General features: G+C 38.1%; 1 protein-coding gene across 1 annotated transcript; it reads left to right on the top strand.

Moving 5' to 3' along the window:
- Positions 1-4,704: 4,704 nt before the first annotated feature.
- Positions 4,705-12,635, top strand: slc40a1 (solute carrier family 40 member 1). The gene is made up of 8 exons (XM_039669400.2): positions 4,705-4,999; positions 5,148-5,215; positions 5,630-5,789; positions 5,918-6,033; positions 6,723-6,849; positions 7,443-7,691; positions 11,270-11,890; positions 12,113-12,635. The coding sequence occupies exons 1-8, from the start codon at positions 4,966-4,968 to the stop codon at positions 12,424-12,426; spliced, it is 1,689 nt and encodes a 562-aa protein (XP_039525334.2). The 5' UTR covers positions 4,705-4,965; the 3' UTR covers positions 12,427-12,635.
- The last annotated feature ends 1,214 nt before the right edge of the window (positions 12,636-13,849 follow it).

The following is a 13,849-nucleotide window of genomic DNA, read 5'->3' as shown; positions in this document are numbered from 1 at the left end:
GAAGTGTTTACTAACCACCACAATAAAACCATTATGTTAAATTTAACTGCTTAAAGAAAGATAATGAAAATAATGGTTTGAAGGTTGCTGCAAGAGGCTGGAGCATTTAAAGAAATAAATGTAGATGAATGAGGATGATAGATTTAAGCAGGTAGTTTTTCATAACCGATAATGTGTCGAGATAGAATGTTTATCTCGTGAATGTTTTTGGACGAATTGATTATCATTTGTATAATTAGGCTACTACAAAATGTAAATGGTTAAACTATAGGTAGTGTTGCAAAATCATGGTTAATTTGTGGTTACCTGGCTTGACTGCAATAAGCTTTTTTTTTTTTAAGTTGTCTTCTTTTTTAGGGTGAGTTTTCAAGAATAACAGCTCAGATTGGTCCAATACCTCCCTGCATTTTACAATATTTCAGCATTTAGGGCAGTGACCCACTATCAGAGCAACCAAAGCAGCTGATACCTGTCTCAAACCGATATGATCTGATGAAACATATCCCACACACTTGAAGGAGAACAAAAAAGTATCATACCATAACTCTTGGTGTACAAAACATCATATTATTCAAATATTTTTGTTGCTGTTGCAACAAAATGTAGCTGAAGAGCTTTGCTCAAGACATGTCAAAGCACATTGATTGCATCTTAAAAACAATGGAGCCTCTTGATTTTTTCTCCCACAAAACTAAAGCGTCAACAGCCAAAATCCTAAATCGAGAATCCTGATCTATGAGGTCATTGCTGATGACAAAAGGTTTTTTTTTAACACATCCCTAATTGACCACAAGTCAAGTTTATGCATCCAAATAGATTTTGTAATTCTATCTATTCTATCTGATATCGTGCTGTACCATACAGGTAAAGAAAATGAACATTATATCATAACTCTTATGCAACATCCAATTATCCAAAAAATGTTGTTGTCCTGTAACGAGAGCTTTCCTCAAAACATGTCAAAGCACATTGTTTGCATTTTAACATTGAGGGGAGGGGAAATTTAGTCAAAGCTGACTGGCTTTTACTGTCTTATTGTAAAAATGTGTTGAATCCAGGCAGTATTTAGGGACCCTAAATAGGGTACAATGGAGCCTTTTGATTTTTAAACAGCGAATAACCACAATCCTAAAAGCAGAATCCTGATTCCCGAAGTCATCGCTTATGATGACAGAAGGTTTTGTAATACTTTTAAAATGCTCATCCCTGAAATGATCAAGTGTAACTTTGTGAAAAAGACATAACCAGATTTCTGAAATGTAATCCAGGGACATTTCCTTTAGTGGTTCAAAATATCATTAAAATCTCACTTGATTATTATCTATGAATCAAAAAATGGGTGCAATACATTTTTGGATGTTTTTATTTTTTTCATTGTTTTGGGTTGGTTTCTTATACTTTTATAATTAATAACTATATTATGTTGTTTGCAGGTCAAACTGAATCTGAAACTGAAAATCACACTAAACATAGTGACCATTGCAAACAGATCAATACAAAATTATGACTTTACAAAAATGGATTTGGAAAAATAAATATGAGATAAATGAAACTGTATTTAACAAATATTTTGACATTTTCTAAATGTATTTTCACAAACTGAATATGCCGTGTACAGTAATTACAATCTTTTTTTATAGATGTTATTATGTTTGTGTTTATGATCATTTAGGCTCATTTTGAGAACAAATCACATGCTTTCTGCAAGAATTGCTGAAACTATAATTATCCATTTTTTTATTAATATTGAGGTGTTGAGTGTATTAACATGCTATAAAGCGGGGACATTTCGGGGACAACTCCAGTTGGAGACCAAACTGAGCGGTTTATCTGGTCACCCTAAAAAGACCCCTATAACTGCCTCTAGCTATGTTTTTAATCAAACCAATCTTCTTTTATCATTCATCAATGTCCATCAGTGAAATATTTCCATATTGTTTTGTTGGGCTGGCAGACATAAACTTTATTTTAAGGTTTGAGTCACCGTAAGTGGACACTATGCACTTCATTATTCGGATGAATAATGCATAATACTGAATAATAAGCAAGCAAGCACATGGAAGTCATTTTAATCTGTTGTCTGTTGCTCTAAACATAGGATCTATTGGTTTTTGTAATCATTCCTATTTTTAATACCAGTTAGATCCCACTCTCCTGTTTCGTAAACTTCTAACCTCATTCATGACACAGAAAGCCTGCATTTACTGAATTACAGTGTTTGTGTTTGTGGTGCTGTTGATTGTGCATTAGCCCCTGTGCTGGATAGTTCTGTTGAAATGTGTGGTCACCTTTAAAAGGCTTAAGTCGTGTTAAATCACCTGAACAGTGTTTACTTGTGTGTTTCCACCTCTAATATCACAAACACACTAGTTTGTTTGGGTTCAGTCTCGGTCAGGGCAGCAATCCTATATTGATTCTAGACACCTGTGTAAAGTTTGGGTCCTTATCAGCCGAAAAATTCCCAATGTCCAGGGTTGGTAAATGGGGGGGGGGGGGGGGGGGGTGTCTTACCATGAGGACCATGAATAGAGCCTGAATATTGTTGTGGTGTGTTAAAAAAAGGTGTAGTTTGATAAATGGGGACGTCACCAGTGTCAGATTTCTTTCATTATAAATGTAAAGGATATGAGCCAGCAAGTAAAGCACATATATGGTCTAATGAGACCAACAGAGTGATAGAGCACAAAACCAAGTCTCTGTAATCTGTTTCCATGTCTCAGATTTCTGTGGATGGTTCTGTGTGCAACATGACTCAGCTTTTGAGCCTTCTGTGAATGGGATGGGTTTCTAATCGTCAGACTTTTTAATCAGGCCCACAACCAGTTTTAGGTGTTGCTTTGTCATGCATAGGCTACTGCCAAATACTGCAGCAAAAAAAAAAAAACGAAAAACACTAACAAAGATAACAACACAATCCTCTCTGTTTGTTTTGTGATTAGACATATCATTTCATCACGTTATTATTTAAAAACAATCAAACCGAGCAAAGCATTACTTCACTTTTTATGCACTTATCATGTCAAAAAAAAAAATCACGAGATTAGAAAAACATGCTATTACCTTTGCCATGAGCTTCTGCGTCAGAAAAAAAAGCATCTATGAAGAACCTTTAACATCCATAGTACCTTTCCATTGCACAAAATGTCTTCTTGATAGTGAAAAGGGGTTCTTCTTTAGATTAAAATGTTCTTCACACTAAGTAAATAATAGTTTTTTTTAAGAAATGTTCACTCAAAAGGTTCTTTTGGAAACCAAATATGGTATAGCCATTTTTATCTGAAGCACGTCCACTGAGACAAGAAATTACTTTATAAATTATAAAAGACTCTAGTGAGTCTCATGGTTAGGCAATAATTGGTTTGGAGAAGTGAGTGAGCAATAACTTTCCTTATTCCTTATTTCTTTAAACAAAACATGTAGCTTTCCATGTAACATGTCACATTATTTTTGTATCTGTGCTGAAGCTGCTGTGTGTTACTGACCTGAATAGAATAAATCTGGATACTATTGCGAAGAGGCATACTGCCAAACTGTTGGGAAATAGCTGTCAGTAATCCAAAGTGCAACCAAGAAAGAAAAATATTACAGTACCGATTGTGAAAATAAATCTATCTAGATTGATATTCGGTAGGCTATTAAGACAACGTGGACACTGATTGTATGGAAAGTTGGAAACCCTACTAATCAGTAATGTTCATCAAGGCCTGTGTTGTAGAATTACCCATTTGACAGAGTTTTACAGTACCATGCACACTTTAAGTCCTCAAATTTGACTGGTAACCCATCAAAATGTCATGGAATTAGGTTATGTCACCGTGACATTTTGATGGGTTACCAATCAAATTTGAGGTAAAGAGATTGTTAAAGTCGTTTTTAATGGCCAATACCTAATTTAATGGACATTGGTGCATCTACGAAACCTTGCTGTGGTAAGTGCTTTACTGATTTGTTTGCTGTGTATACAGGGATAGTTCACCCAAAAATATTCTGTCAACATGCACCCAAACCTGTATGAGTTGCTTCTATTGAACATGAACACAAAAGAAGATATTTTTTGAAGAATATTAGGAACCAAACAGTTGATGGTAGCCATTGACCTCCATGGTATTTTTTTTTCCCAAATATGAAAATCAATGGTTGCTGTCAATGGTTTGGTGACCTATATTCTTCAAAATATTTTCTTGAGGGTGAGTAAATGATGACAGAATTTATATGTTGGGGTGAACTATCTCTTTAAACACTTGACTGCAAGTAACTTGCCTAAATTAAGAATTTCCACCATTAAAAAATATTTAGTGACAACATGCCCCAATGCCATTGTTTCATTGTTGACCCTTGAGAAAATATGAGAATATTGAATTTTACATTTGGAGGAAATAATTCAGAACCATTTTAATTTAAGGGGTTTAAACTTGGTGTTTGTAATCATTTTATCGCATATGGAGAAACAGACCTTTGTGACAACAAACTAGCCCCGGTCTCCACATTTTTAGACTTGTTGATTGCCGCAACGCAACGAGGCTATTTTATTTATTTTGCAGACTCATCTAGTGAATTGATCTTTTCAGATGAGCTTGTGTTATTAAATATGTTGCTGTGTCACTGTAACTGGTTCTGTCTTTGTTGAGCGCAAATTTGGGGCGGAGTCTATTTTCGCAGTCATATATCAGCAGTGTCTGTTTGACGGTCCGTGTTTGAGATAAACACGGAGCTCGGCTGCATCCGTGAGCGCGGCTCTGGCCCTTTCGGGAGTTATATGTTTTTGCACATTTAGTTGTTCTAGAAAGGTTATTTCTCTCCAACTTCAGCTACAGTGTTGGCTAAGTTAGGAGAGGAGAGAAGGGAAATATTCGTGTTTTGCGCAGGAAATTGCATCGAGGATTTACCGTTTAAAGCGAACCATTACAAAAGAATCCAAAGCTTGACAAAACCGAACAAATACAATCGATATATATATAACGCACAATGGACACCGCTGCATCTAAGAAACCTTGCTGTGGTAAGTGCTTTACTGAATTGTTTGGCTGTAGGAATCTGTGATAAATTAAGCGCCTTTGGCTTGACCAAAATAATAAATAACCTTGCAGTCTTGCACTTGAATTATTCTCAACGCACTTCTGCACTTTCTACATGTTCTCTCTCCTCAGAAAGAGTTCGCGAATTCTTCACGTCTGCAAAATTCCTTATTTACTTCGGACATGCTCTGTCAACATGGGTGAGAGATTTTTTTGCATTATCTTCGTTTGGCAGCTCTTAAAATTATCCAGAATTTCTTTATTTGTTTGTCTTACATTCAGGGAAATTCAGCTTTACCTTTATTCATAAAAACCTAATTTGTTTTTTCAATGTTTGTTAACAACAAAAACAATTGGTTTTGATATTACAAAGAGATAATATCTACCGTGACAGTTTTCAAGATCATAAATTTTACTCCAAAACATTATATTCATTATTGCATTAATATGTTGTCTTATATAAATGAGTTAATCCATATCAGCTAACATAAGCTGAGCAATACTACAATGACAGCTCTTTTTCTTTTTCTTTTTTTGCATGAATCTCAGTGAACTAGTCTTATTTCAATCACAAAATTACATTGACTGATGATCGTTGTGTCGTGATGTTACAGGGGGATCGGATGTGGAACTTTGCTGTGGCTGTGTTTTTGGTGGAGCTGTATGGCAATAGTTTACTCTTGACAGCCGTGTATGGACTGGTGGTTGCGGGGTCCGTCCTCTTACTGGGCGCTATTATTGGTGACTGGGTGGACAAAAACCCCAGACTGAAAGGTAAACATATGGCGAAGCCCAAACAGGATTATTGTGAAACATGACACATTAATTACTCATTAATTATGCCAGTTATTCCAACATTTTTACTGAATGCAACTGAGTCTGGATTTCTTTCTTCATTTCAGTGGCGCAGACATCTTTGGTCGTCCAGAACAGTGCTGTCATTCTCTGCGGTATCCTTCTGATGGTCGTTTTCCAGTATAAAGAACAGCTTTCTAACATGTATGACGGATGGTTGCTGGTGAGTTTGATTCCTAGCAAAACTCTGACACTATTTATTTATCAGTATTCGCTGAGTAAATAGTTCTTCAGAAGCACACAGAACTAATCCATATTTGTACACAATAAAGAAAGTCATCATTTACAAGAGCAGAACATTCTTGTTGCAGTGACTTGCTGTTTATAATGTGTAAAAAAAGTATTTTTCATAGTTGGCAAAAAATTATAAGAGAATATTCATAATAATTTAAAGCTCCTTATCAATTTCTAACCTATAGAAGATAATGTGGTCTAAAAAGAGAAAAAGCCCCCCTCTTTATCTTGCATGGCCTCAACTTAAGTTCATGTAAGTGAAACACGACACCTTGGAAACAAACGATGACATGCTGTCAGCAGAATCCAGGGATGTCACATGAATAGAAAGCATGTTGCTTGCTCAATATTAGTCCTTTGAGTCTGTTAAAAGACTGGAAAGCTTAACATATACAATAACAAACAAAACCTGCTGTTTGTCCCGGTGTCGCTGAGGTCGAGAACCCATATAGAAGACAAAATGTGGCTTGTTCAATGAACTGTTTTTTTTGTTTTTTTTTGTTCTGGACTGTTCCTGAAAATTGAGTTAGCTTTTTGTGGCAGTGTACTAAAACAATTAACAATATATTGGACACAGTGTCGTATTTTGTTTAATTACATGTTTTTTTGTCATTGCAGACATCATGCTACATTATGGTCATCAGCATTGCAAACATCGCTAACCTAGCCAGCACAGCTATGTCTATCACCATCCAGAGGGACTGGGTTGTGGTTGTAGCTGGAGATGATCGGAGCAATCTGGCAGGTCAGGACTTTTAATGTTTCACCTTCTTCAACTTTATTACAGTGGCCCCAAAAAAGTATTTGGACACTTTTTGACACTAAGCCAAGCTAAAAAATATATGAATTTCATATATTTCAGAGTAAACACAGTTCATCACATCCACTAAGGTTAACAAAAAAAAAAGTGTCCATATCATTTTGTCTTTATTTTTTGACTGATGTTGTTAAATTGAATAACTAGTGTAACAAACAAATCATTTTTAATTTAGTAAATTATTTAGAATTTGTATTTTTTAATTTTATTTAACGGAATGTGGCGTAAGTGTCCAAATGCTTTTTTTCCTGATCACTAAACTGTATATAACAGTCATTTCACTTAGCCGAGGAAACTCATAAAATGCATTACAGCTCTTTCTCCATCAATCGTCTTATCTTCATAGAGTACTTGCATCAGCTGACATTTCATATGACTCATTATAAACCCATCAATGACCCAGTGAACCCAGTAACCTCCCAGAAATCCATGAAAGCTTAGCTAACACATAGCTTTCTCATTACTGTGGAAAAATGAAATAAACATTCTCTCTTTTGTTTTCTATATTTCTATTTTATCAGATATGAACGCAACTGTAAGAATAATTGACCAGTTAACCAACATTCTGGCTCCAATGCTTGTGGGCCAGATCATGTCATTTGGTTCCCATTTCATCGGCTGTGGTTTTATCTCGGGCTGGAACCTGTTCTCCATGTGCTTGGAGTACTTCCTGCTTTGGAAAGTTTATCAGAAGACTCCAGCACTTGCCTTAAAATCAGGACAGAAGAACACAGATGACCAGGAGCTGAAGCATCTCAACGTACAAAAAGGTTTGTAATCCACCCAGACTCCTCTGCCACTTTTCACTAATACAGGTCCTTCTAAAAAAATTAGCATATTGTGATAAAGTTCATTATTTTCCATAATGTAATGATAAAAATTTAACTTTCATCTATTTTAGATTCATTGCACACCAACTGAAATATTTCAGGTCTTTTATTGTTTTAATACTGATAATTTTGGCATACAGCTCATGAAAACCCCAAATTCCTATCTCAAAAAATTAGCATATCATGAAAAGGTTCTCTAAACGAGCTATTAACCTAATCATCTGAATCAACTAATTAACTCTAAACTAGAGGTCTTCACAGTGCACCCGAGACCCGTCGGCCCGGGACCCGACCCGGGACCCGTACGGGTTCGGGTCTGTATTTTAAATGATCAGCCGGGTCCGGGTCGGGTCCGAATCTATTACTTCGGGTCCCGGGTCTGTTTAACATTGTGTGTAATACCAACGCATTCTCATCCTTTAGCGTCATATAGGACGCTATATGACAAAACGGCGAAATACTACTCACATGGCACCCGTTATCGTTAATATAACACGCGCTGAGAACGGGCTGGTAATACACGTGCGATCGGAGTGCAATCTCAAGCGCGTGTCGTTTCTATGGCAACCAGAGCAGAGCTTCCGCCAAAGCGCGCTTTGCATTTTCTCCAATGTTTACAATAATATAAATGCACCGTCTTGTTTAATCTTAAACTTTTAAAGCTGAAATAATGATTGGATTAAGCTTGGAATAACGAGAGAAATAACATGGATAGAACTTTCTTGTCGGTGGATTGTAATGCATCACAGTCAGTCAGGTAACGTAACAAGGAAGTGAGACGACGACTACTAAAATTAGGTAAGACAAAAAGTTTTATTTTTCGCAACTCGTGTGAAATTATATGTGACAATCGGGTCCAGTCGGGTTTGTGTCTTCCTGCCGGGTTCGGGTCCAGTTTTCAAATAGTAGACGGGTCCAGGTCGGGTCGGGGCAGTACATTTATGTCATTTCTCGGGTCTGCACGGGTCCGGGTCCAACTTTTGAAATGAACGACGGGTCCGGGTCGGTTCGGTGTAGCACATTACGGGTCTCTTTCGAGTCGGGCATGATTTTTTGGACCCGTGAAGACCTCTACTCTAAACACCTCAAAAGATTCATTACTCAAAACCGGGTAAGACTGCCGACCTGACTGCTGTCCAGAAGGCCATCATTGACCCCCTCAAGCAAGAGGGTAAGACACAGAAAGACATTTCTGAACAAATAGGCTGTTCCCAGAGTGCTTTATCAAGGCACCTCAGTGGGAAGTCTGTGGGATGGAAAAAGTGTGGCAAAAAACGCTGCACAACGAGAAGAGGTGACCGGATCCTGAGGAAGATTGTGGAGAAGGACCGATACCAGACCTTGGGGGAACTGCGGAAGCAGTGGACTGAGTCTGGAGTAGAAACATCCAGAGCCACAGTGCACAGGTTAGTGCAGGAAATGGGCTACAGGTGCCGCATTCCCCAGGTCAAGCCACTTTTGAACCAGAAACAGCGGCAGAAGCGCCTGACCTGGGCTTCAGAGAAGCAGCACTGGACTATTGCTCAGTGGTTGCATGTCATTCAGAAATCAAGATGCCAGGGTCTGGAAGAAGACTGGGGAGAAGGAAATGCCAAAATGCCTGAAGTCCAGTGTCAAGTACCCACAGTCAGTTATGGTCTGGGGTGCTGGTGTTGGTCCACTGCGTTTTATCAAGGGCAGGGTCAGTATAGCTAGCTATCAGGAGATTTTGGAGCACTTCATGCTTCCATCTGCTGAAAAGCTTTATGGAGATTCAGCACGACCTGGCACCTGCTCACAGTGCCAAAACCACTGCTAAATGGTTTACTGACCATGGTATTACTGTGCTCAATTGGCCTGCCAACTCTCCTGACCTGAACCCCATAGAGAATCTGTGGGATATTGTGAAGAGAAAGTTGAGAGACGCAAGACCCAACACTCTGGATGAGCTTAAGGCTGCTATCGAAGCATCCTGGGCCTCAATAACACCTCAGCAGTGCCTCCATGCCACGGCGCATTGAAGCAGTCATTTCTACAAAAGGATTCCCGACCAAGTATTGAGTGCATAACTGAACATAATTATTTAGAGGTTGACTTTTTTTTTGTATTAAAAACACTTCTTTTATTGGTCGGATGAAAGAAATTTTGGGTTTTCATGAGCTGTATGCCAAAATCATCAGTATTAAAACAATAAAAGACCTGAAATATTTCAGTTGGCGTGCAATGAATCTAAAATATATGAAAGTTTAATTTTTATCATGACATTATGGAAAATAATGAACTTTATCACAATATGCTATTTTTTTTTAGAAGGACCTGTACAGTACATAGAGTCCCAGTACAGACTATTATCTAACATAAGATTAACATGCAATATTAATCTACCTTAAAACTGTAAAAGTGACTTTCAACCTCCCAAACTTTATGCAGAACCCTGTTACCTATGGATTTTTCCCATTACAAAAATGTAACATTCCTTAAAATTGTGACATCCAGGAAGTAAACATTTCATTTGATCAATAAATTACTCAAACCATAGTGTTAACTAATTTTTTTTCACTAACTATTAACCTGCATATGGCATATTATGAAACTTTTTCACATTGTTTTTTCTTATTTTTTGAAGATTAAAGGACAAGTTCGGTATTTTACAATTAAAGCCCTGTTTTAAGATCGTCCCTGATGAAACAGAATAGTTAAGATTGTTTTTTAGACAGATGCTCCTGTCACGAGAATTTTTGGATTCTGTGTTAGCACCCCCCCACCTTTACAATGGTAGCATAGGTGCACTCGAACAATCATTCATAAAAACGCATACAACTTTAGTTTACAAAGACGTGAAACTCACCGAGTGGTCTGGGGTGTTCACTGATATGCTCGCACAAAAATCGCTGCAAAAGATGCTTTCCAACAGGTTTTATCGTAGTTTTTGTCCGACTTCATTTTCTTCCTGTTTTCGGTCGAAGTCCATAGTAGTAAATTGTCGAGTTCACGTGCGCGATCATTGGTAACTAGATAACTAAGGATCGTGCACGCAAACTCGATAATCGACTATAGTGGACCAAAAACAGGAAGAAAATGGACTACGATAAAACCTGTTGGAAAGCATATTTTGCAGCGATTTTTGTGCGAGCATATCAGTGAACACCCCAGACCACTCGGTGAGTTTCACGTCTTTGTAAACTAAAAGTTTTATACGTTTTTATGAATGATTGTTCGAGTGCACCTATGCTTTCATTATAAAAGTGTGTGTGTGTGGGGGGGGGGGTGCTAACACAGAATCCAAAAATTCTCGTGACAGGAGCATCTGTCTAAAAAACAATCTTAACGATCTTAAAACAGGGCTTTAATTGTAAAATACAGAACTTGTCCTTTAAGCACTTTTCACTGATCATTTACTTTTTTATTTAGTTTCAAATCCTATTTTGTTCCCTATTTGTTGAAAGTTCCTTTCATTTTGAATTTTCTAAATGCTGAGTGAAATATCCAGTTATTTCTACTGATCTTTACTTTTGTGGTTTTCCTGTTCACTGTTGCAGAGATTGGAACTAGTGAAAGCCCAGTTGAAGGCTCCCAGCTGATGAATGAAACCGCTGAGGTGAAGAAGAATACCAGTTGCTGCTACCAAATGACCGAGCCCATCCGTACCTTTAAGGATGGCTGGGTAGCCTACTACAATCAGTCCATCTTCTTTGCCGGCATGTCTCTGGCTTTCCTCTACATGACCGTTCTGGGCTTCGACTGCATCACCACGGGCTACGCGTACACTCAGGGCCTGAACGGCTCTGTGCTCAGTCTCCTCATGGGAGCCTCGGCTATATCTGGAATCTGTGGAACGGTGGGCTTCACCTGGCTCAGAAAGAAGTGCGGCCTGATCAGAACCGGCTTCATCGCCGGAGTCATCCAACTGTCTTGCCTCATGCTCTGCGTGGCATCCGTCTTTGCTCCCGGCAGCCCTTTCGATCTCAGCGTCTCGCCCTTCGAAGAGGTCTTAAGACATCTGTTCGGAGACAGCGGCTCGCTGCGTGAGAGTCCTACTTTTGTTCCTACAATTGAACCACAGATTCCGACAAATGCCACTGTTTTTGAGGAAGCCCCCCAAGTGGAGTCCTACATGTCTGTCAGTCTTCTCTTCGCCGGTGTCATTGCTGCTAGAATCGGTAAGTAAATGAGCAACCAACAGGATACGGGTTGTATTTAGTCCTTATTTTCCATTATCTTCAAGAAGAGGAGAGTGATATCCATATCTTTTTATCACCTGAGAGTTATAAAGCCGACCTTTGAGACCAAATAACAACAAGTCATGTTTGTGATAATTGTGTCCTGGTGCTCTTTATATGTCACAATTTAGGTTTTAATTGTTTCTGTTAAATTGCTTCCAGGTCTTTGGTCTTTTGACTTGACCGTGACCCAACTGATCCAAGAGAATGTGATTGAGTCCGAGAGAGGAATCATCAATGGCGTCCAGAACTCCATGAACTATCTACTTGATCTCCTGCACTTCATCATGGTCATCCTTGCACCAAATACCGAGGCCTTCGGCCTTCTCGTGATCATCTCGGTTTCCTTCGTTGCAATGGGACACATGATGTATTTCAGGTTTGCCTTTAAAACCCTCCGAAGTCGACTCTTCCTGTTCTGTTCGCCCGAGCAGAAGCCAGATCCCAATGTTCCCTCACTTTCCAACTCTGTATAACTATTTAAAGAGACCGTAAGCTAACTTCTACTTGTTTCGCATGCCACGTTCTTTAAAAACGTCGCCAGGAACCCATTCCATCTCTTTTACTAACATGCATGCTTTTGCAGTGAGTAAAAATTCTTCTCCATTAGTTAAGATAACAAAGAGATGGAGAGATTATGCATGTCAAAAAAGCATACTTTGCTTCCCTTGTTTTTTGTGTTCGAGGTGCTGTAAAAATGCCAGAGAAGTAATTCTCACAAATGGGAACTATGGTTCTTACGTGATATACCATGCTTTAATAACTCCGAAGCAAAAATTGGCATATTTATTCTATTTTTACATATTTTATATATTGTTTCTTTTTTTTTTTTCAACTTTATGCTCATAGTTAATCTTCAGACTAGGTATGTGAGTTTAGCAATGTGTTCTACTTAAGATAGAGTAGTTTTGTAATGTTTGCCCCTCAATGATTTTTACAAGCCATGGTTAAAGTCTCTTTTATAGTTATTTTGAGTGTTCTAGTTATTCATTCAGTTATGCTTCTATAATGCTTATATATTTATATAAATGTAGTCAGTATTCTTTATCTCAGCTTCGGTGGTGCTATTATTACAACTCTTCTGGAAAGCAATGCAGACATTTATACAGTTTGTAACCAAAGTTGACTTTTTTTCACCATGTGGAAGTGAGGGAATTGCATCTGTTTTCTTGTTAACATCCCTGATATTAGTGCTGTGAACATTTCTTGGAGATTTAGGCCTTGAGACACTCACCCCATTGCAACTAGTTAACTCTAGATTTGTGTTCTGTTTGATTAGAAAGTGATTTTTAGCACTTGATTCTTGTTTTTTGCAAAGATTTTTGTACAAGCACTTTACGCGATTACACTTTGTCCGTTTCGAAATAAGTACGACACACTTCAGGTTTAAGGTATTTGCACACAATTGATTCTTTGCCACCAAAGTTCAGTCAGGCAGGAATTCAGACATTTTATCTTGCAGTTCTGCATCAAAACTGGAAGATTGTCATATTTGCTTCAAAGGTAGTAACAAAAATGGGATTTTTTTTAGGAGAACTAAAATCTCTAAGACACCCTCATGATTTTTACTGCCCTTTAAGTGATGCCACACCTCAGTTTTCCCTTCATGAAAATCATATGCTAATCTAGAACCAAGTAAACAATTTTTAGGTCTATGGCCACAAACACTCAGGCACCAACATCCTTTTGAAAACCACTGCTGGCTTGACATATAGTTGAGGTATTTTGTCAGTTGTGTAATATTGAGGTTGGACACCAGCAGGGCTCCACCATATGCACAGGAAAGAGAAGGGATTGAGTCCAATGTGGACGGCTGGTTTGAAGTGCAGCTGGTCACAAATGCAGGTGGCCAAGTGAAGTCAATGATTTTTGACATCACTTGTCAAGTAAGCATTTTTA

This window comes from Pimephales promelas, chromosome 7 (genome assembly GCF_988280905.1).
Source record: "Pimephales promelas chromosome 7, fPimPro1.hap1.1, whole genome shotgun sequence".
Lineage (NCBI taxonomy): Eukaryota > Metazoa > Chordata > Actinopteri > Cypriniformes > Leuciscidae > Pimephales > Pimephales promelas.
The sequence above is the reverse complement of the archived record's forward strand: the minus strand, read 5'-3'. Positions and strand labels throughout refer to the sequence as shown.

Coding starts and splice junctions, on each gene's coding strand:
- slc40a1 (XM_039669400.2), top strand. CDS start 4,966: ATGGACACCGCTGCATCTAAGAAACCTTGCTGTG. Junction 5,790..5,917: donor CAAAAACCCCAGACTGAAAG/GTAAACATATGG, acceptor TCTTCATTTCAG/TGGCGCAGACATCTTTGGTC. Junction 11,891..12,112: donor TGTCATTGCTGCTAGAATCG/GTAAGTAAATGA, acceptor AATTGCTTCCAG/GTCTTTGGTCTTTTGACTTG.